The 23,792-nt window shown below is 40.6% G+C and overlaps 1 protein-coding gene across 1 annotated transcript in view; it reads left to right on the top strand.

Moving 5' to 3' along the window:
- LOC134669766 (dystrophin-like) overlaps positions 1–23,007 on the top strand; it is a 428,308-nt gene extending 405,301 nt beyond the window's left edge. The window contains exons 6-21 of the mRNA XM_063527396.1: positions 12,349–12,608; positions 12,865–13,023; positions 13,322–13,458; positions 13,846–13,964; positions 14,285–14,454; positions 14,539–14,620; positions 15,588–15,720; positions 16,174–16,399; positions 16,696–16,807; positions 16,911–17,031; positions 17,667–17,814; positions 18,243–18,383; positions 18,677–18,803; positions 19,174–19,302; positions 19,524–19,647; positions 20,826–23,007. Coding sequence (XP_063383466.1) covers positions 12,349–12,608; positions 12,865–13,023; positions 13,322–13,458; positions 13,846–13,964; positions 14,285–14,454; positions 14,539–14,620; positions 15,588–15,720; positions 16,174–16,399; positions 16,696–16,807; positions 16,911–17,031; positions 17,667–17,814; positions 18,243–18,383; positions 18,677–18,803; positions 19,174–19,302; positions 19,524–19,647; positions 20,826–20,935 — 2,298 coding nt within the window. The 3' untranslated portion in view covers positions 20,936–23,007. The remainder of the gene's footprint in view (positions 1–12,348; positions 12,609–12,864; positions 13,024–13,321; positions 13,459–13,845; positions 13,965–14,284; positions 14,455–14,538; positions 14,621–15,587; positions 15,721–16,173; positions 16,400–16,695; positions 16,808–16,910; positions 17,032–17,666; positions 17,815–18,242; positions 18,384–18,676; positions 18,804–19,173; positions 19,303–19,523; positions 19,648–20,825) is intronic.
- Positions 23,008–23,792: the final 785 nt, after the last annotated feature.

Genomic DNA, 23,792 nt, shown 5'->3' with positions numbered 1-23,792 from the left:
CTAAATTTCACGACTCTTCTCTTTCCGCACACTCTATTAGATAATGTTACTTAGCAGTAGGAGACGGCCGCTGTCATGATGCGGACTGAAGCGGACCATTATAATACATACCTATTTTAATATTTTAAGATTTCTTCTCATGTGTGTACTATTTTCGTCATAGGTAATAAATATGTAGCCAAAAGAAGCCTGTATAATCGCGCCGTATACATTGCTTCCTATTTTTTAACACGCAAAGTCATAATTTTAACTCGATTATTAATGATGTTTACGTAATTATCATATTTTGCAATTTTAGTCTTGAATACAATATATTTTAATTTATACATTGTTTACTAACATTGATGTGTTTATTATTTTCGTAACTATGGCAACGTCAAATCTTTAAAAAATTGTAGAATGAAGGTTGAGTCAGTAACAAAGTGACAAAATTGGTCTTAGAGCATTTAATAACTGGAGTGGCCATTGAGTGCTTACTGTTAGGATTTAGGATTAGGGTTCCAAGCAGGAAAGAAAAGCTTGTTTTAACACCATATTGGTAATGTTTATTAATCTCAAGCAAGACTACATAGTAATGGCGTCTCATACGGGAAGAAAGAACACCTACATTTGTTTTATATTGACAACCGAATAAATCAAATATCATAGTCGTAGTAGTCTCGAAGGTATACTCTTTATTTTTTTGTTGACATTATTACTTACCCCTCTGCCGAAAAACTTGCACAATTGTGCAAACTTTTGTATGGACTGACATGGCTATTTGTACGTTACGTACAAATCATGTAGAAATAGCAATACATTTGACGTCCCCTCCCCCGCAAAAATCGGCAGACTGTTTTGTAAAGAAAATGACAACGATGACATCTCCCTTCTAAGTGCTCTTAGTGGATGGTAGAGGTAAGGAATACAATCTCCATGTAATTAATAATGAAAAAGTGTCCGTCAAAAACCTTAAGAGGGAAGTATACTACGTAATCGTCCATACAAAAAGAGAAAACGTTTTTCCACTTGTAAATACGAGTATCTTCCATTCTCCATGATTTTTAGTATGGTATTGATACAATGAAAAACTAGGTTTATGGGTTTTTTTCGCTACTCTGGAGAGATTTAGAAAAATTATAATAGCTGACAGCGTGCCCAGTTTTTGCAAATATTCTCCCATAAAAGAGTTTTCTCATAAAGTCATAAAGGATTCTCCTTAGCTCTACCCTCCATATTCACGGCTACCATCAGTATATGTAACATTACTTTCTGTGCATCTCACTTGCACTAATATGCGAGAGCGAGATGCATAGATAGTAAATTACGTAGACGTGAGAAAATGTGTCAATTTTGTTATTTAGTTCTTTAGGTGAATCCTAGAGGCGCTGTATAAAACTCCGATATTACTCTTGCTCTGTTTTTTAGTATACTTAGAAAGGGACAGCATCGTTTGGAGTGGAGTGAAGTTAGGTACATAAGACCGTAAAGAGACGTAAAACGTGACTCACGGCACGTTTATTCACTGAAAGTAAGTGAAAAATACTCTGCCAACTGATGGTAGAGGCACTGGTCAGTGCATATATGGGTGGCATCCAGTCCAGTGTAGGACAAGTTTTTGCGTTCGCTATGTACAGTTGTATGCTAAGCAGGCGAAAAAAAATACCGTAAGGATACCTGCATATCCTGCTGTGTTGGTTGATTCTAGTTTTTTTTGAAGGATGCATTGCCCATTAAAGTATATTTCATGAAGTCCTAATTGGCAATAGTATACATTAATTGTATTTGATAACCTATTCTTTTTATATTCTGGTTTTTTCGTTTAGAATTAGCATAGTTAAACACGGGAATTAATTATTTTTAAGGCTTTAAATTTTAGCAAAAAATGTATTTATATTATTTTACCTTGTGAAGTAATAAGATAAGATAAGATAAAATTTATTTCATTGAAAAATATCCAAAAATTTAAACAATCATAATACGCTTAACAAAACGCGCTTATACGCTTAATAATATCAAAACAGTATCGTGCTTACCATAAAAATAAGAATAACATTTTAGCATATTTTTTGGAAAACTTTTTATTATGCATCACAAAACTTTATCCTGACATAACTTAATACAGTATAGTATATTACGATACGAGTGCGAAAAATAGGAAATTCGTAACGAGTGGCGATAAATTGAAACACGACCGAAAGGAGTGTTTTAAATCTACACGAGTTGCGAATTATGTTTTCGCACGTGTATTGTACAACGTTTTACAGTAAATATGGCCCTTTAAATTTTTGTTTTTTTTTTATTGTCCTTAATCCCGCCCTAGGGCAGTAAAGTACCACTGTAAATATGTTTTTATCACAAATTTACAATCAGGCTTTATATTAACCACAAGCATACCTACATCACTACATAGAATGAAACACCGGTCCAATCATCACTCATGAGTGTACTCGGTTTACATCCTAGGTTATAAACACACAATGTATGGCGGCGTGTGACGATAATTACTTCCCGATAGCCTTATTTGATCCTTATGGCTGTTAGCTGTTACAGGAAAGAGTTAGTTGATAGACTAGACCACTTCTTAGACCTGCCTGTTATAGTTTAACACGTCGACATTGTTCCTTAGTAAGTAAAGTTGACGGCCTCCGAGCCGAGTCGATAGTAGTGACCCCTATGAACAAGGACGTCACGGGTTACTCTGTCATCGGCATTACTTTTTTTTTTTGCCTACTTTGGTGTCCCATTGCTACGCAAAGTCCTCCCCTCGTTTTCTCCACTCGACCCTGTCATCGGCATTTTCCCACTATTTGGGGTAGAATGCGTCCAAGTCGTCCCTCCATCTCCTTTTCGGTCTGCCTAAACCCCGACCTGCACCGTCTATTGTGTTCCGTGGGTCCCACTCAGTAAACATTTTGGCCCACCATTCTGGGTGCACGACGGGTTCACGGCATTACTTTGAAAAAAAATTCGCATCTTGTTCTGTCAATCAAAAGAAAGATGTGGGACGCATACAGAGTTACTGCCTTTCAACTTTGAGTAGCAGTGTGTGATACGATTCTTTTCAAAGTAGTGCCGATATGTGTAGTGTGTGTATTACGTTGCGTTTTATCAAATAGGCGCCTTCACGGCCGGAGCAATGACCTCTGATAACTGATACCGAACGGGAAATGCAACGTGTGCGGTAACCTTCGTTTGTTTTGCTAATAATAATGCCTTTCACACGGGAGCATTCGTGAATTACCAATCTGGCGTTGATTTGATCATCATCATCATCATCTCAGCCATAAGACGTCCACTGCTGAACATAGGCCTCCCCCTTTGGGGGGTGAATGCCATAATCGCCACGCTTGGCAGGCGGGTTGGCGATCGCAGTTGATTTGATATTGGTTTAGTATTACTTTTAGTACTACATACAGGCCATAAAACTTAAAAAGAAAAGAATTTGACAATATTCGTAGGATTGACCAGCCAACTCCTATTGGCAGCCTCCTTTACGAAGACGGTTAAAAAGTATTTAACCTGCAACTATCACTTTAGGCCTTAATAGGGTGTTGTTGCTGTTATTTCCCTAACCTCTGTTTCTAGAGCATGGAACTGCCGTGATTAAACCCAGTCCCGACTATTTCGTCACGACGCACGTGGCCGTTGCGTTATCAGATCACGACATCGACACGACACGGTGGCGACACGACTCCGACTTATTATAGACCTTCTGTCTTTAGGAATAAGGTTTAGTTATGGTTAGGGCTGTTAAGTGTTAACTAAACGTATTGACAGGGTGATCAATTGCGGGGTCTAATGGTGTGTCAATTGGGAGATTTAGGTGTGATCGGGAGATAGATGTTGTGGGATTAGAATTGAGGAATGTCGTATAATTTTTTTTAAAGGCAAAGCCCTCGTCTTAGGCTTCCAGTGGTCCCAATTTAGAGCAATATCTGGTCAGTTTTTAAAGAATGGGACCAGGTCATCCCGTTTGTTGTTTTAGAATTTTTTAACCGAATTCATTATTCCAAAAGGATTCAATTCGGTTGTATCTTTTATATGTTTGTTTCCTCAGACACTAGGGTTTGCCACCCGGATCCGAAATGTATGAAATTATCCAAATCTACATCCGGATACCCGGATCTTCCTATACATTTCAGATCTGTTGTGCAAAACCTAGTCACATCTAAACCGATTTTGAAAAATATTTTTTTTTCGACAGAATATAGGTAGGTTTTATTATCTTATCCTCTTACGGATGGGTCCCGTATTTGTCAAAGTTCTTTTATACAATTAACATGAGTGCAATAAATTGTTTGAATTCTTCTTTTTATAATAATTTATTAGCTCACATAAAGTAGATATACTCGTAGATATCATGTGGTTAAAAGATAACTACCAAAGCTTCTCCGTTCAAAGGAGCTGTGCTTATATAATAACAAGAGCGGACATTCCATAGTTCACGATGCGGGCAGTTATCGGCTGATCCGGGCGAGTAGTGCCGGTTAACCGGGTATCCGGGTATAAAATAATATGCATACCTAACTATTATTATGGTGCATTATGTAATTTGTATAAGGTAAGATTACCTACTCAATGATTGTGAGAAAAGTTATAGGCTTGTTTTTGTATGGTTCTATGGCTCAGAAATCTCAGGGTGCCAAGCTTTACGAGTATTTGAGTGCAGACAATATATTTATAAGTCTACCCTAAGTAGCTAGTATTTTAAATTGGTACCTAAGTAAAAGTTTGTCCCAAAGTTCGTCAGGTCTCATCGCTTTATTTACATTTTATGGACCTAAAACATAGAATATTTTACTCCTAAAACGCAACTCGATACATGATATTGAAACTTATTTTAGATAAAAAACGTTCTCTCATATCCGTAGCGTCAACGAAAAACCCGGTTGCGTACCTATTCACAAAATAAACTGTCATTCGCCAAGCGAGCTAAAATATCCGGTCAAGATGGCGGCGACCCTAACCGGGTATCTTCTGTCCGATCTGCGGTCAAATATCCTCCGCTATGGGCTAGTATAATAACTTGCTTCATACACATCGTGCTGTGTTCGCTCGTGTTCATAATAATAAATATAAACTATCACAAGTCTAGATGCAATAGAGGTACCATTAGTTAGGTAATCGTACCGTGTAGCCGGTAAAATCAGAGAGCCCAACCAAGATGACAATTGTTGATAGAAAACGCCAAACGAAATTTTATGGAAATATTGTGCCTTTTCGTAGCATCCGTCATCGCGATTTTTTCTTTTCGTTTAGCGTTTGTCGATGTGTGGGTACGTATTTTTGTATTTATAAATTATGACCACTATAAAACAATTAAATTTATTGGAAACAACCTACAAATAGGCTTGTTATTTGTAGAAACGGAAACCAGCAGTACCATCACAAACTTTTATTCACTCTTTTAAGGATTTTGATTTATTTAAACAATAAATACTCGTAGGTACCTAAATAAATCTTTCATTAAAATAACTCGGAATGCTAGTAACCTATCTTGTCAAGTCTTAGCTTGTCTTTAGAGTCGGACCAAAAGAAGTCTGCAGCGGAATTGATAGCCCACGCAGTGCAAGTGTCATTTATACGTCATAATTTCATAGAAGTGTGACGTTTAAAATAACACTTTCACTGCGTGCGCTATTAAATCCGCTGCACACTGTTCTTGGTCTGACTCTACCTACTCTTACTTACTTCAAAGTCTCATTACAATTTGGCCATCTCAAAAAAAGTTAGACCCTGTCAAAATGTCGGCCTCACCCGGATATCTTCGGTCCGATCTGCGGTCCTCGTCCACATATCATTACTCGTCTATGGCTAGTTTGATAACTTTCCGGATATCACCGTTCGTGACTTCTTTTGTTTGTCTATACGGTTTATAGTTCTTTTGGGGGTTTTATAGTGACCGCTGTGGGGGAAATAACTGAGATAAGGTTAGGGAATGTGTATGAGAATATTTTAGATTATGCTTTCGGAAACTTTAAAAGATTGAGATTTTGAAGAGTCAAGATTGTATTTCTAGACGTACCTACTGTAGTAAGCTGCAGAGATTACATTCATGTCATGAAATATTGTAGGTATATGTTTATATCCTATAGGAGTCACGCATTATTGACGATTGACAAGAATTTGCTTAAATAACTACGAAATGGAACTACAATCACAGAATAAATAATAGGTAGTACTAGGTACAGAAGACTCACTCTCTAACAAAACGCGTCTGTTACGATCAGCACAGATATGGCCCCTAGCCTAGGTGGCAACAGCGCCACGTGCGGCTTATGGTTTTCCCCAAAATTGGGGCGGAACGGATGTACTTTTAGCTGCCTGTAGCAAAGCGACGATATCGCGGAGTGAGCCACGCCTACTACAATTTTAATTTTTTTCGAGTCAAGGTTCTATCACTCATCTTTGAAATATATCCCCGCTGTTTCAAAAATAGATATCTACTTCCGCACTAAGGTTAAAAATAACCTAATTTATAAATTAGCGAGCTAACTCCTACACAATTACTCCATTAAGCCGTCTGATAATAATCGTCCATTGATCAGTTAATAGCTGATGGAATTGATACAGGGCTGTTAACACTGTCCGATTGTTTGTTAGGGTTAGGTTTATTACTGTGTCTTGTGCACTAGTAGACTAGTAGAAACAACTCAAAGAACAGCTGTTCGGTTTAACTGCAACATGTATTTTTATAATTGTTCGTTAAACCTAAACTTGTAGTGTAGGCATCTAATAATGCACTCACCTTTACCACCTTTACTCACCTTTTTTGTTTTTGTATTTTTATGGATAGCAGTTTTTAGGGTTCCCTACCCAAAGGGTAAAACGGGACCCTATTACTAAGACTTCGCTGTCCGTCCGTCCGTCCGTCCGTCCGTCACCAGGCTGTATCTCACGAACCGTGATAGACAGTTGAAATTTTCACAGATGATGTATTTCTGTTGCCGCTATAACAACAAATACTAAAAACAGGATAAAATAAAGATTTAAATGAGGCTCCCATACAACAAACGTGATTTTTTACCAAAGTTAAGCAACGTCGGGAGTGGTCAGTACTTGGATGGGTGACCGTTTTTTTTTTTGGTTTTATTTTGTTTTTTTTTTTGCTTTTTGGTACGGAACCCTTCGTGCGCGAGTCCGACTCGCACTTGCCCGGTTTTTATTTACTTTATTCTGCGCTGCCCGGCCCGGGCTGGAACACACGATTTTTTTTAATTTGCCTACTTATAATTATGTAAGTATTTTTTTTTACAACCAATATCTTTAGAACTGTTGAGTCTTGCCGAGCCTTGGATTAGCCTTAATATGTGTCGCTAATATAAAGGTTGTACTATTTTCTTTTATAACAGGTACAATTACTTAATTTATATGAACGGTTAAATGTAACTATGTTTTCTTCGCGAACGCTTCAAAAATATTAAATATGACGGAGGCCAGCAGACAGCATGGGGTATTTACAGGATGGCGGGTGGGCGTAGTATCTCAATGTATTACTTCACAGCTAACTCAGTATGCTACCAGTGCATGAAATAAACTTTTGGACTTGTTAACCATACTAGTGCCTACTAAAATATCTAGTTGCTATTGGGATGTATTTGGATTGCACTCAAATAAAAGGATCACATAAAATCGTTCTAGTTTTTATTCACATCTTTTCAAAACAACACTTCTTCTCTTTACAAAGGTAAGCTTCTAATCACACGTAAGAAATCAAAATAACACTTTAACACTTAGCTAAATGGTTAAAGAAAGTTGGATTCTATAAGCTTTCAGAATAATCCTTCAGGTATAAGCCTTCAGGAACGTGGCGAATTAGGCACGAGGTTGGCTAACGTCCGATCTCTAGCGCGGTCCGATCAAGTCTGAATACGGAGCCTCACCGCTCCCGCCTTTTAAGTCAAGCAGACACACCTGCTCGACCGGTCCACCAACATAACGACAAAACTACCAACTCGTGCCTACCTTCACCCAAGAGAACCCTCTTGACGTTCCAAAGCCTTCTACCTGTCATTTTAGTTCAACAACACGCCAATAGATGGCGTTACTCTCTACGCAACATTATGAATTTCGTTACAACCCAGTAATACGTAGCCAAACATTGCTAATCGACTTTATACAGGCGTCTTTAACTATGAACTGTAACGCTGCAATACGTCCTTCTGGAGTCACGCTCCGACAAATATATATTTTATGAGTAGTATTTGCGTACTCTCTGGGCCATATACCTAAAACAAATTTTCAATTCGAATCAAATAAAAAACCTGCAATAGTTTAGGGACCATACACACACGCTAACAAGCCGTCACGAAACGCAACATCACAAAAGCTAATTTGTGTGCGATACAGCAGTCAGGTGAAACTCAATCCGTCACTGTGGCAGTTTTGAGTACAAAGGAGCAGTTTTCGAGCGGATATCCAAACACGATGCGATTTCTGAACTTAATTAGGGGGTTAGGTTTCCTAGTAATACACTAATTGTAGTGTATAACTGTAATTATTTATGATACCTATCAGATGTCAGGGGAGCCCTAGGACCTTAGGTATTTACGGTGAATACAAGTTTTGATGGTATAAGACCTATTTGATTTGTTATTTAAAACCATTCATCATCATTTACTGAAAAATACCTACTTGTCAGGGACAAGCCGAAACCCCCGGCCGAAGCGTCCGGCAGATTAGTGCTCGAACAGAGAACAATGGTTCAAATGTCTTAATTGCAAAGGCCGAAGGCCGAGCTCTGCGTAGGGCCGAACGGAAGCGTCCGGCAGGTTAGTGCTCGAACAGTGAACAATGGTTCAAGTATCTTAATTGCGAAGGCCTAAGGCCGAGCTCCGCGTAGGGCCGAAGGCCCGAAGCGTCCGGCAGGTTAGTGCTCAAACAGAGAACAATGGTTCAAGTGTCATAATTGCGACGGCCGAAGGCCGAGCTCCGCGTAGGGCCGAAGGCCCGAAGCGTCCAGCAGGTTAGTGCTCGCGAATAGAGAACAATGTTCTAACTACGTATAATAAGTATAACCAAAAAATATACTTAATACACGTATACATAATACTCGTAAGTATAATTTTTGGTTATACTTATGTAGGTACTCGTATACCTACTAGAACCTCTACAGCAGCGGTCGGCAACCTTTTAGCAGCCAAGGGCCACATAGCAGTTAACGAAGTGGACGCGGGCCGCACTTTGTTAATATCACTCATATGACATCACTCATATGATATGACTTTATCAGACATTGTCATTTGTCAAAGTTACATACAAAATAGCCAGGAAGGCTCGCGGGCCGCAAGTGAGAGGTTCGCGGGCCGCTGGTTGCCGACCGCTGCTCTACAGTATTGAATTTCACGTAGGTAAGAATTAGATTTAGAGGGTATGAATTTTACGATACTTGTCATGTTTCAACTGAGATCCGATTACAGAGAATTGATATCGTAATTCATAATATGATTTCAACCTTCAAACTGCGTCTACCTACATCAATAGTGGCCATATTAAGTAACGGTTTTACCCGTTCACGCCCAGTGGGTCGTTTTCAGCTGGAACTAAAAAAATCGCTCTTCTACTCATTAAAAAAAAGTAAAAGAGAGCATGTAATCTCAAAAATTTCAAACCAAAATCTATTTTTTATCTTATATGGCTTAGTGAAAACTATCAAGCATGCAAGTGATTCATTTCACCAATATAACGGCAAGTTATTTTTTTCGCTTTCTTTATAGACGACAGCGATCATAGATACACTTTTACATAACTACTATTCTCCGCACTATTAAGAAAGGTTGCTATAACTCAATATTCGTAAATCCACTCTCAGCCCGTCATTCTCCGGGGACTGTTACCAGCGATCCGATACTGAGGCGCGCGGCGGAAAATTGTTTCGTGAAAACGTCTATTACTTTATGATAAGATGGTGTCGTGAAATTGAGAGTGTATACCTAAGATGAAAAATAAAAGACATTCGTGACGATCACAAAACATGTACGAATATGTACATACAACACCAGCAAGAAAATAACAGATCGGCATCTTCTTCTTCAGTCGGTCCCTCAATACTGAGGATCGTGACATCATATCCTTCTGTTGAAGACCAGGTTCCTCCATAGGGTTCTGTTCTCCGCCATAAATATGAATAGCTCCATAGCGCCATAGATCGGCATAATGCTAGCTATAAAGCCAGCGCTGGTCTTCCGTAGGATTCATCCGGTAATTGTCATTGTGGTTCAAGTGTATTGTGATATTAAGCATGTATACTGTAAATTTCGTTTTCTCGTTTTTATTGGCACCACTCTTGTGCAAAACACGCAACTTCTTCTTCCTCGCGTTATCGCGGCATTGCCACGGCTCATGCTGGGAGCCTGGGGTCCGCTTGACAAATAATCTCAAGAATTGACGTAGGCACTAGTTTTGTGCAAAACACGCAACGATGCACAAACAAATTATGACAAAAATACGTCACTGCGTATATGATGGGTTCGTTTTGTTGTTGTCGGTCCTTAAGTTAAATGAGAGCGTTTTTTCTCAAGTCCAAGTACTGAGTTTATACAGATAAATGTGATTAGGTATCTGTTTATTTCAACATCTCTTAAGTGTAACCTTGAAGTAGATGTCATATACTAAAGTAAAAGCGACAAAGCCCTCCAATGGCGGCGGGCGGATTCGAACCGGCGTCTTTAGTTTACGTGGCTAATGCCCTGAGCTCCTGTAACCTTACCACGTGTTTGACACTGACATATTCGCTAACGTCTGCGTAACTTACTTTCTACTCATCTCGCTTGCACTAATATGCGAGTATGAGCGAGATGCAAAGAAAGTTACGCACAAACTAGCGAATATGTCAATGTTAAACTCGTGGTAAGACTACAACGCCTCTAAATGCTTCCCGTAAATATACTTTCCAAGTTCCAAGTACAGGTTTTCCCAACAGTTATTTTATTACATTATTCAAGACTGTAACACATGCTAAAGCCCCCGAATATGTAGTTTCGTAGGTATCTAATAACAACACCACAGATGACTGTTATTGCCGCTGTTTGCTGCAAATTTGTTTGCCAGGGTTATAATTTTTTTTTTTGCAATATGGTGACTTGAAATACATGTAGGTAGGTACCTAAATGATGTACCTACCTACTTAGTATTAAAAATACACTTTATTTTACAACAAAAAAAACCACAGAGCTTGTAACACAACATACATTTGCACTTACTATGCTAGGTATGTAGCTTGTACCGGCTCATTAGACAAGAACAGAATTTTAACTTATCAAATGAGTTATTCCCCACTATAGTTCGTTTTTTTTAGCATTAGAAAGAACTCCGCAGAAGTAAGCGTACAGTTTTTATGAGGCTCCTTAATTGTTAATAATTATTGAATTATCTAATGTATCATGGTCAATACATATAATTTACTTCAAAGTATTACCGCTAAAAGTGCCGGATTTGGAACCACGAGCTTACTTCTGCGAAGTTCTTTCTAATGCTAAAAAAAACGAACTATAGTTACCAGCAAGTTTGTTACCCACCACTGGTAACAACTTCCACTGTAACAACTGAGATTTTTTTCTCCCCTGTTCCCAGTAGTAACAACTAATATACAACCTTCAAAATTGTTGACGAAGTCTTTATTCGCAGTTGCTGTGCTTCAAAACAAACTCAAAAAAGGACTCGACTCGGGACGGGAAAGACTCGGAAGTTTTTTAGCGCAGTCTCGTGAAAAAGAATTGAGTTCTTCTTTAGACTCGAAAGACTCTAATTCCTACCAACACCAGGATAAATGCTAAAATGAAAGAGAATGACACACGCCCATGTACCTAACTGTCGCAAACGCATCGCCGCATACGCATGTCAGTAATGCGAGCCGCGAAGGCCGCTGCAAGGTCACTAAACAAGTTGCTGAACTTGGCCTTAGGAATGCCAGTGGGACGTCTTTTATGGGGCTACGGGCTATTTAATTTAGTCTGCGATCTTAGGAATTTAGTATGTAGGTATGTACTTCTTAAAGGACGAGCAGAGGGCTAAACCGATTATTTATTTCATTCAAGCATATCATATTGATTTAAACGTATCTTAAAGAAGTTATGTCTGTATTTTTAACGCACCTAAGGCACCGTAGGCATACTGTCGAAGAATTTGATTTGTGTACCATAGACAATACCTAATACGGTTTACAAGGTACAAAAATGTACCTGTACCAACATTAATCAAATTCCTTGACTGTGCGCCACTACTACTTATTTGCATTTATCTTTTGAATAACCTGACATATTTAAACTATGACATTCCCACAATTTGCATTTTCTTGCAACGAAAATTCCATGTAGCTTGTGCCGACTCTATTTACTGTCTACTTAAACCTTTATTTTTTTATTCCAGCGCGTCCGCACCTTCACCTCATCCCTCGACGAGCTAACAGGGCGCGTGCAAGCGGCCGAGACCGCGCGCTCATCATGGCGCGGGCCCGGCGACGCGCGCGACGCACGCGCACAGCTCGACGCGGTGTCGCGTGCTCGCGCGCAGCTCCCCCCGCTGCGGAGGTTGGCGGATGAGCTGCAAGGGCAGTTGCAGGCGCTCGCGAGGGACAAGATACAGATACCGGAGCAGCTGGTGGCTAGGCTTGACGATTTAAATACCAGGTACGAGTAAATATTATTTTGAAGAGCTTTTGGGGCAGGTTTCCTTCATGATTAATTACCGAGAAGATTTGCACCAAGTTTGCCTTAATCTTCAACTTAGGTATCTATTGAGTGGGCACTTAGGAAATTCCCGGTATTTATTTTGTTTTAGAAAGTGACCTTAAATCATGGCATAATGACTGAAGGTTTATAGTAACTGATCAATTAATATCTCCTTTTAAAATTATATGCTAAAGTTTGTGTTTCCTCTTTCCAGGGTCGGCGCTCTCTGTGCCGGCGGTGAAGAGCGAGCGAGACAGCTAGCTGGTGTGGCAAGGGATGGAGGAGCGGGCGCGGCGCAGGGCTTCCTCGCCGGCTCGGTAGAGCAGCCCTGGGAGCGCGCCGTTACTCCTAACAACGTTCCTTATTACATCAAGTGAGTGTTGTCAGCTCTCCTACCCAAATACAATAAGCTAGCAAGGCACAAAAAAATAAAACAGAAGGAAAATCCAGATCCAAACCCAAAATGTAGTTACAGACAGAACCTAAATCCTGTATAATGCTAGACTCTTGTTGATCTTGCTCAGCTGTAGTCTTCAATTGGGTTGGGGGTCTCTAAGTGAATTCACAGTGAGAGTACAGAAGCTCACTTTCTCGTATGTGGGCCTAACATCTTGCTGCATATTTCTCTTACTGTATACGAAACAAGTTCTTAAATGTTTACCTTCCCACAGCCACGAACTCGAGACGACCCACTGGGACCACCCGAAGATGATCGACCTGATGAACTCCCTCGCGGACCTCAACGAGGTCAGGTTCTCCGCGTACCGGACCGCGCTCAAGCTGAGGACCGTGCAGAAGGCTTTATGCAGTAAGTTAGCCTTTCACATTCGGACTTTCAAGATGTTTTGTATCGTCGTAGATGCCAAGTTCAAGGAGCAGGTGGGGTGAATGGTGCCACTGTGGCGAATCTAAGATTTTACTTTTTAAGAGGGGCTGAGTCAGGATTTTGATCTGGAAGAGTGTTGAAGTCAATGAGGGTGGCTTCGGGTAGGGAGGAGCTCAAACGCTTTGACTTAAGCCACTTGTCACCTAACTTATCCTTACCCCTGCTGACCATCCGATTTTTCTATTCACCAAACTATATATTTGGGCGAAGAAATTCGAAAATCATTGGACTAACATAAATGACTAAACTTTTTGCAGCATAATAATGGGCATCCAAAATCAGTCACTAAAATTACGTTATTATTTTCAGTGCACATGCTACAACTGCCAGCGGCACTAGAAGCTTTTGACTCTCACGGGCTGCGCGCGCAAAACGACCGTCTCATCGATATACCGGACATGATCACTGTGCTCACATCTCTGTACGAGGTATGTTGATCATTCCTATGAGTACCTATACTCCTCCTCATAGTACCCACAACACAAGCCTTCTTTAGCTTGCAGTGGGAGTGGGACATAGTCAATCTGGGTAAAAATGTCCTCATCATCTTCCTCGCGTTATCCCGACATTTTCCACGGGTCATGGGAGCCTGGGGTCCGCCTGGCAACTAATCCCGAGAATTGGCGTAGGCACTTTTTACGAAAACGACTGCCATCTGACCTTCCAACCCAGAGGGTCAAACTAGACCTTATTGGGGTAGGAGTCGTGTGTAAGAATGTCCTGTATCATTAATATTTATGTCTTTCAGGTGATAGCCGCCGAAAACCCCAGCCTAGTAAACGTGCCCCTCTGCCTAGACCTATCCATCAACTGGTTGCTGAACGTGTACGACAGCCAGCGGACCGGACAGATCAGAGTGCTTAGCTTCAAGGTTGGCCTCGTGTTGCTCTGCAAGGGGCATCTTGAGGAGAAATATAGGTGAGTTACCGTTTAATTTTTGGGTAGACATCTTTCATCGCCAGCAACAACCTTGCCCTTAAATTATTTGCTTCTCTTCTTCAGGTATCTCTTCCGGCTGATAGCTGACCCATCATGCAGAGCAGACCAGAGGAAGCTTGGATTGCTACTGCACGACTGTATACAGGTAATATACGTAATTGAATACAGCTATTGATTCATTGAAAGAAGGCTGATGACTGAATAATAAAATCTTCACTTTGCTTACTACATCACTTGATTTAGGTTTCAACCACATATCAAGATAATTGAAGTATGCAAAAGACGGCCATCACCTATTATAATCATTTCATGCGTACGAAAGAGGCCTTTCGAATGTATCAATACCTAAACATAAATATGTGTGGTGGATGTGGTTATTTACGGACTGTAAAATACGAAGAGTACAGCTCTTACTCGTATACGTAACAATTCAATATCGGGGGGCACGGCAGTGCCCCCGCCAAGTCGAGCGCGAAGCAAACACTGCCGTACCATCCTTTACTGGAACCATTTCGCCGCATTTTCAGGCCCCTATTTGAGAACCTCTGGATAAGACCAGAACGCAGAAATTATGGTCATCCAGTAAGCTATAATCACATACAAAACCAGGTGCTCCATGACACCATTGCACCAATCTGCCATTGCACCAAAAAGAAGTGTTTGTTTTAGGCTCGCCCATACATAAGTATTATTGAAATACGCAGCTTTATCAAGCCTACAATTGACTGGTTATTGAATCAACGTTTTCCAAGTGGCAATTTTCCATCGTCAATGGGTAGCGGTTCTGGCGACAGATTGGTGCAATGGTGTCATGGAGCACCTGGTTTTGTACCCTTGTGTACCCTTCAACGGCCAAGTCACACAACATTAACTATAATAATAAAGAAATCGCAGTAAGGAACCTTAGACTTGGCACGACTTTGTCTAGATTTCATTACTTTTTAGAGATAAACAAGCAGCTCCATCGAGACTTGGCCAGGTTTTTTACAGAATGTTTTTGGTGGGATAGAATTTAGCGTTAGCCCGTTAGACCTCTCTTAATTTGTTTTTTATGTTATTCTAAATATAATCGCAAAATTTTACTTGAATCAATCAAACTTTGTTTTCTTCAGGTACCAAGGCAACTGGGAGAAGTGGCTGCCTTCGGAGGCTCAAACATCGAGCCTTCCGTACGAAGCTGCTTCGAACAGGCCTCGGCAGCGGCTAAGGAAGGGAACAAAGGCGGCACCCTTGACAGGAAGGGAGGTAAGAACCTACCACCAGTAACGAAACGATCATCTTATTTTATTTATGTTTCGGAGGCCCTTGTATCTTACGCTTCCATCGTGATCCTTAGTGTAACATTCCATTTCTAACCGCAGCTGCACTACCGTTACTGAACGCGTTGCTGTCATTGTCAATTTTCATAGTAAAATGAACGGTAATGCAGCTGTCGTTGGAAATGGACTGTCACCTTTAGTGTAATCGCCTCCACCCGACCGAGGCGTCAATAAGTTATATAATTTATATTCTTGTAACTCAAATTCTTGTGGAAATATAGATGAATTCTATATTCGGGAATTGGTTTTTTTCTGGACCTGACAATTATCAGCAGCCTATTAGTATATGACAATTACTATATGTCCCTCGGTTGGGCACAGCCTATTGCATTGTGTATGTTGTTTAGGACTTAACACTACTTAACGTATATTATTCCAGCAACAGAAAAAGACAAAGAAAAAGAAGACATCAAAGAAAAGACCCTAGAACGCGACGCCGACGGTCAGCTGCAGTTCATCGAGGCGTTCCACTTCCTGCAGTGGCTGCAGAAGGAGCCCCAGTCCATGGTGTGGTTGCCGGTGCTGCATCGGCTGGCGGCCGCCGAGAACGCTAAGCATCAGGCCAAATGTAACATCTGCAAGGAGTACCCGATACAAGGCTTTAGGTGAGACCTTGGGTATTAGGTACCCTAATATTGATGTGGTAAAAGGTCGGGCGAAGCGACTCCCAATCGCGCGCTCTTATACGCCCAGTAATAGTACAGTACCATTTAGTCGGGCGCTAAGTATAAAGGGCGCCTCAGATACCCGATATGAAAGAGCACACCATGATTGTCGGGCTTCGCTCGGCCTTTTCAGGTGAGGTGCGCCTGAGGCGCCCTGTATGACATTCGCGCTTTCGCGTAATCATTTTTCAGAATACCTACTATTATTATAAAATATAAATTTGTACCGTCCTCAGATATCGCTGCCTGAAATGCTTCAACTTCGACATGTGTCAGAAGTGCTTCTTCAGCGGGCGCAAAGCCAAGAACCACAAGCTCACGCATCCCATGCAGGAATACTGCACGGCGGTAAGTGGCGTTTTTGTTTTAATTTCATGGCAATTGTTCTTGATTAAAACGTGTTAAATTTCAATATGAAAACTATCAATTTACTTGAATTTTGTGTTTACAGACGACATCAGGCGAGGACGTGCGAGATTTCACGCGCGCGCTCCGCAACAAGTTCAAGTCTGCTCGCTACTTCAAGAAGCACCCGCGGGTTGGATACCTGCCCGTCCAGACTGTGCTTGAAGGTAAGATTATTGTCTCATCATTGACTTTTAGTTAAAAGTACTTACTTTGATTTATATGACTGTATTGTGAGCCATGGCCAGGCCTTCGGATATCGTATTGTAAAGCTTTTGGCAGGTGCAGAGTTAGCTTAGGTGAACTGCCTCTTTCCGCCATCGCTCTACGAGCCAACATTTCCATCTTACCACTGGGATGGTTGGCAATCAACTCCTGTTTCTTCAGAAACTTCCGGCCTCACACAGCTAAACTGTGGAATGATCTGTCGCCCGCGATATTTCCGAATCGATACGACCTTCAAACCTTCAATAAAAGAGCGTGTCCCATCTTATAGGCCGGCAACGCACTTACAACCCCTCTGGTGTTGTAGATATCCATTGGTGACGGTAATCGCTTACCACCAGGCGATTCGTCTGCTCATTTGCCTTCTATATGATAAAAAAACTCTAGGAATGGTCGATGTCGTGGTCATCATAACTAATATTTTCTGGAGGACGACGATATGCTGCCAGCATCCTTGGTACAATACCTCAGGGGCCTATTTTTTTAACTTTAAGCTAGTTATTAATTTCGTTTAGTAGTACCACTCTATATATCTTGTATGTAAATAAATTATTTATTAAATCTTTTCTTATTGCAGGCGACGCGTTGGAATCCCCCGCGCCGTCGCCGCAGCACGGCGCCGGGGCCAACCTCGGCGGCGACGACATGCACTCGAGACTCGAGCTGTACGCCACAAGGCTGGCACAGGTCGAGCTGGGCTCGAGACCTGCTGATACTCCTGACAGGTACCTATACAAATATTCAATTAGAATTTACCTATTAACCCGCCTGTCCCGAAATAGTTCAAGAGAAATCTGAAATCTCTACGATTCGTCCAAGGCTCGAAGGCATTTCGGGTGATGGGATTGGACAGCTGATCCAGTCTTCTGATCATATTTTCCGATGCCGACTTATTATCATTAGATCATCATCTAGATCCAGAAATTTTACTATAAAAAACGAGAGATCTAGGTCTAATCATTACGATGTAAAGTCGATTTTAGACTGCCAAGTCAATAACTTTCTCATAAAAGAGGATACCAAAGTCCGTGCTAAGCGAAGGTTTCAAAGTGGACATTGGACTCCAAAATAGCAGAGGGTGCTTAGCAGATATTTTAAATTTGTTTGTTACCTGTTGAGTTCAGACTTACATATAACTTTATTTTGTCCTCAGCGATGAAGAACACCAGCTGATCGCCCAATACTGCCACTCGCTGAACGGCGGCGGCGAGACAGAAGACGCCCCACGATCACCCGTGCAAGTCGTTTCTATCATACATCGTGAGCAGCGACATGAACTAGAGGCCATGATCAGGTAACCTTTCAAACAATCGTGTATTCGCCTCTGCCTCTTTGGGCACAGGAATGTCCAAAGGACACAGGGACAGGAATGATTCCTTCCTAATTGCGTCCGCCGTGGGAATTATTATTCTCATCTGTGATAACGGGGACAATAACGTTGGCTTTCCATATCGGGTGCATCCTAAGATGCTACATCCCATATACAACAACAACAGTATATGGGATGAATTGTGTCGGAATAATGAAGTATTTATCAGTATTTTAATTCCTTATAAGTTTTTCAATGGATTACTTTGCCATTTCCAGGGAGCTGGAAGAAGAAAACGCGAGCCTGCAGGCGGAGTACGAGCGGCTGAAGGCCAAGCAGACCCCAGGGTCTACGCCGGAAGAACAGCACGGTGTTAGCGACAACAGGAATGCTCCTGTCGATCAGGTATTGCCTACTAAAATTATTGTGTGGTCTATTGCGGATATATCCAAGATACCAAAAGATTAATGATGACATGTCTGAGCTGTGACGCAATTTATCGTAAACGTGACTAGAATCCCTCTAAGACAAGTCTATATCGACAAACAAAGTGTGCCAGCGCTACTACCTATATGCTAGAGCTTTCCAGCCTATGTCGTTTGGCAATAAAATCAATGAATCTTTCGTTTATCATATCTATCATACTTTTATTTTAGTAACAGGGATTTATAATCGTTGAGCATAGACTGCATCAATTTTCTGTCACATTCTACCAGAATTGGTGTTTCTTTCCTCAAGTACCTTACATAGCTAATAATTGATTGTGTTATTCCAGGACATGATGGCAGAAGCCCGCCTGCTCCGCCAACACAAAGGCCGTTTGGAAGCTCGCATGCAGATCCTCGAGGAACACAATCGGCAGCTAGAAGCGCAGTTGCAGCGCCTACGACGTCTGCTTGATGAGGTAAGACATAACCTCAAACATTAATGGTCCACTCTCAACGTAACCGGAGGCTCGCATGCACATCCTCGGGGAACACAACTGGCAACTGGCCGTTTAAAATAGGTTGATGCTCATTTTTAAGAGCGATCCGGGATGTGTCGTTTTCGAAAAATTTACAGTAGTTACTTCAGGCTGTGCCAGTATAAGGAATACCATTTTGACATTTGGTTTGTCCATTGCAGCCGTCGTCGGGGTCGCCGCCGGCGCGCACGGGCACGCTGCAGACGCGCTCGGTGACGGCCTCGCAGCTCGCCACCGACTCGCCCGCCAAGATGCACAACGGCCTCTACCACGACTCGCAGACCAGTGAGTATGCGTTCATGTTACCTACTTGATACACGATAAGTTAAAGTGGGGTCTGGTTTTTTTACTGATACACCAGTGAATTTGAAAACTATCAATGATACTGGTTGAACGTCTAATAACCATAATTTTTTTGCAAGAAAATCAGCATGGATAAAATGTAGGTTTTATATGTGATGGTCTGTTGTCGGAAATTGAGTACCTTGGTATTCAATGAATTATGCAGTTGGATCCAGATCCGACAGATTTGAAACCGGATTACAAACTTATTAAAGGTGCATTAATTTTAAGATCGAGTTTATTCTATACGAGTTAGCATCTACATAAACTGAAATTCTGGGGCCGATCATATAATTAGTAATTTTTGAAATCTACATATTTTTCGGGAAATATAACAGACCGAATCACAGGGCTGCGGACACACATCCAGTTAATTATAAAACAATAAGTATCCATGAATCTGAAGAGTGCTCTTAGAAGTGTCTAAGAGTAGTTCTAATTAGACCATTATAGTTGCGTTCCGTTTTCCGCCATTCTGACATGCCATGTTCCCCAAGATGGCCGCTGGGCGGGCGCGGGCGCGGGCGAGGGCCGCGAGGCGCTGGAGCGGCCGCCGCCGCCGCCGCACAACGTGCACTCGCTCATGCACTGCGCAGGTGACTGGTGTTGAGTGTTGACGTTGGCTGTTCTTTCCGTATTGAAGTTCTTTTTGCCGTAGCAGCTTTTAAATCAGCTGGGAATAATGCTGACGATGGCTTTTAGGTTGTTTTTTTTTTAGTTTGGCAGTTTTTTTGCAACTTTATTCGGAGCACCTGTGATGTTTACGGGTGTGGCCCGAGGCCGTAGCAAGTTTTCTCGTACATATTTTCGTTGTAGATTATTAATCAGCACAGGTTTGTTTTGGTTTTTGATGTTGTCAGTGTTGCATGGTTTTCCCACGTGTTTTTGGATTTTTTACTGACATTTTTCTTATCTGTTCATGCGAACCATGCAGGACGCATACCGTGAGGTAAAGTAAAATTGTTATATTTATTTTGATCACAATCGGGGTCGAAAATGTTTATGGTCTTGATCTTGACAATGTAGATTTTCGCCGGCAACTTTGCTACGCTGTATTTCATACAAAAAGTTTGTTAATTTTTCTTTGTATACATTAACTTACCTAATGTATTTTCTTACAGATGACCTTGGGCGCGCCGTCGAAGAACTAGTATCTGTCATGTCAGAGGAGCAGACAGAGAGCACTGCACCTCCCCAATACTCCAACGGCAAACCTCCCAAAGAAACATAAGGGACACGACCCGCGCGAATAAGGGACACGGACTGCGCTCCGAGTTGCCAGCGTTAAAAAATATTCCGGTGGCCAGGTTCACCGCTTTATTCCGCTCTGGTAACACTGTTGTCAAAATACTTGCTGCAATGGTAATGCTTGTATTTCTGTATGTTCACCAAATTTTCGGCATGGACGCGCGATTTATTTTGAACGTGAAATTGACGCGCTCTAGCTTGGTATGGAGAGGTGGAAGGTATTACTAATTTTCGACTCATCACTAACCTGCACGTGCTGTTATATTGTACTTTATGTAAGTGTCTAACATTCCATTGTCATCTACTAATAGCGATCGAACGGGACTTCATCGAATTCTTGTACTACGGTATAAGTTAGTTCAGGTAGGTCTATGAGCTATAGAACTAATTGTTATCATCAGAGGTTTGCGACTCAGGCCAATGTCATCATCCTTTTCTAATCATTAGAATTGGAGAAGGACGCATGATGTTATCGAAAAATCTTGTTAGCAACCTCAAGTTTAGTTTATAGCAGCTCAGAGTTCGATTAAGACGATTATCGTATGCAACGCTTATTGTACAGATAAGGGCATGCCATTGTTGCAGTACAAATCGTGTTGAGTCATTCTATTCTTTATCTACTATTTTTATATAGCAACACAGATTTTCCTACTATTTTTTCATTCTCATGCGGCAATACCAACAGTGTTGCCAGAGCGAAGCGCAACGAAAAAGACAAGTAACGAGCATTTATACTGTAATGTTGTACCAAATTTGTGGATACTTGATAAACTTATCTATACATTTATTAATTGTTTAAGTACATATCTTGTTAGTACAATCTCCATTATCATATCACTTCTTGTAAATTTCCATATCATTTGCTGTGTATAAAAAAACGTATCACGAAAACTTAAAGTCCATCGTTTCGTTGTGACGTCACGATGAACAGCTTGGAAGGGGCTGAAAGCTTTAATAGAATCACAATTTAGCTTTAAACTACCCTGTTTTGAAACGATTTATATCAGAAACCTGGCCGAAAACGAGCCCATTGGGGCCGATTAGTGGAAAATGTATTGTTATAGTAGATAGAAATCTCTGTTCTTGAGCGTACAATATATGCCAAGTGGCCGTAGTTATATGGATTCGTTACAGTTCGCTAGTAGATGTAGTTGTAGCCAAATAATATCAGCATTATTATGGGTTCTGTACGATAGGCCATGGTGGTGTATTACTTCCTAAAATAACCTAAATGTCACTGGCAAGTTGTGTATTATCGCCATGGCCTATAATGCACGCCACTATATATGCATGTATGTTATATAAACGCGTTAACGAATGAATATAATATTATTAGATGAAAACTAATTGCGCAGCTTCACGCAATTTAATCGTACGATGGTTCACTTCTCTACATAACTGTACCTCGGACTGTCTAACTCTTCTTAGCGACTATAACTACTAAAATATGTATCCAACTTTTTCACTATACCTAACCTCGACGGTAGGCCACGTTTTTACCTATTGTATGAGACCGTTTTTTATGTCCCATTCCGATATTCGGATTTGTAACGTGTCTAGTAAGATGCCTACCTTTTAGATAAGAATATATTGGAGAGATGACTTTTATACGAATGTTAAGTATATCTGTTGACGCTAATTTTTACAATAAGGACTTCCGATTTAACCATATCACGGTTTATTCATTTTTTAGCGTGAATTGGAATTCCGAATGTCAGTTTTGCGTTCCAGCGTTTTTGCCGCTGGCAACATTGCGAGATTCCACTTCGCGCGACCGTTACGTTTAAATTTATTAAAAATAATTTGGCTAATATAGTATCTAAGGAAAAGCACAATTAAATATTATTTTAACGAAATGAAAGTAAATTTACACTAATATATTGTTAATAATTTTATTATATTTGTATTGATTTATGTAGAATGGAGGTTTTGTTTCGATACTAATTATATTTTAACTTTTGGCAATTATATAAAATATTCTTCTTCCGCATTTATTTGTGTTTATAATGTTTTAGGAGTTAAATAAATCCAAATAAACATTCGGCATAGTATAAATGTGTTGTTTCTTTTATTATATTTCGGAACCTCATCCCCTTAAAAGGTACCTAGATGAATCCTTTATATCTTTTTTTTTTCGAGAATAATCTCATCACCACATAAGCTCGTAAAGCGTCAACTTTATTTTTCAAAAACTGATAAGAAAGTTCCATTTTATCTACAAGAGTGGCAAAGTAATATGATGAAAATTTTGGGTTTTTTCTCATGTTAGCTGGTTGAATCGGGGGGCACGGCTGTGCCCCCGCCAAGTCGAGCGCGAAGCAAACACTGCCGTACCATCCTTTACTGGAACCATTTCGCCGCATTTTCAGGCCCCTATTTGAGAACCTCTGGATAAGACCAGAACGCAGAAATTTTGGTCATCCAGTAAGCAATAATCACATACTTAAAATCCAAAATTTCAAGTCTGTAGGTCATTTAGTTCCGAAGTTAAGCGAAAGCAAAGTTTCGCATTTATGAAACTCACTCATGATCATCAGAATAGAACTAGTACTTCCCATAAACTCAGAGAGCTGAAATTTGGTACAGAGTTAGGGTTTAATGGCCACATAAAGGGAAAACCTAAAAATATTGCAATATCAGTCACGTTTTAAAGATCTAAGAACTGCATAAGTAAGTTTGTAATCCCATATAAAAATATGATATTACAAAGTTACTGTTGCAGTTCCTACAAATAGTAGGTAAAGTAAAGGTACGATGTACGATGTGAGTATGAATGATGATATGTTTAGTTATGATATGTGTATACATAGTATGCGTATGAGTACCCGAAAAGAAGGACT

Source organism: Cydia fagiglandana, chromosome 1 (assembly GCF_963556715.1).
Source record: "Cydia fagiglandana chromosome 1, ilCydFagi1.1, whole genome shotgun sequence".
Lineage (NCBI taxonomy): Eukaryota > Metazoa > Arthropoda > Insecta > Lepidoptera > Tortricidae > Cydia > Cydia fagiglandana.
This window is presented reverse-complemented; position numbering and strand designations above follow the sequence as displayed.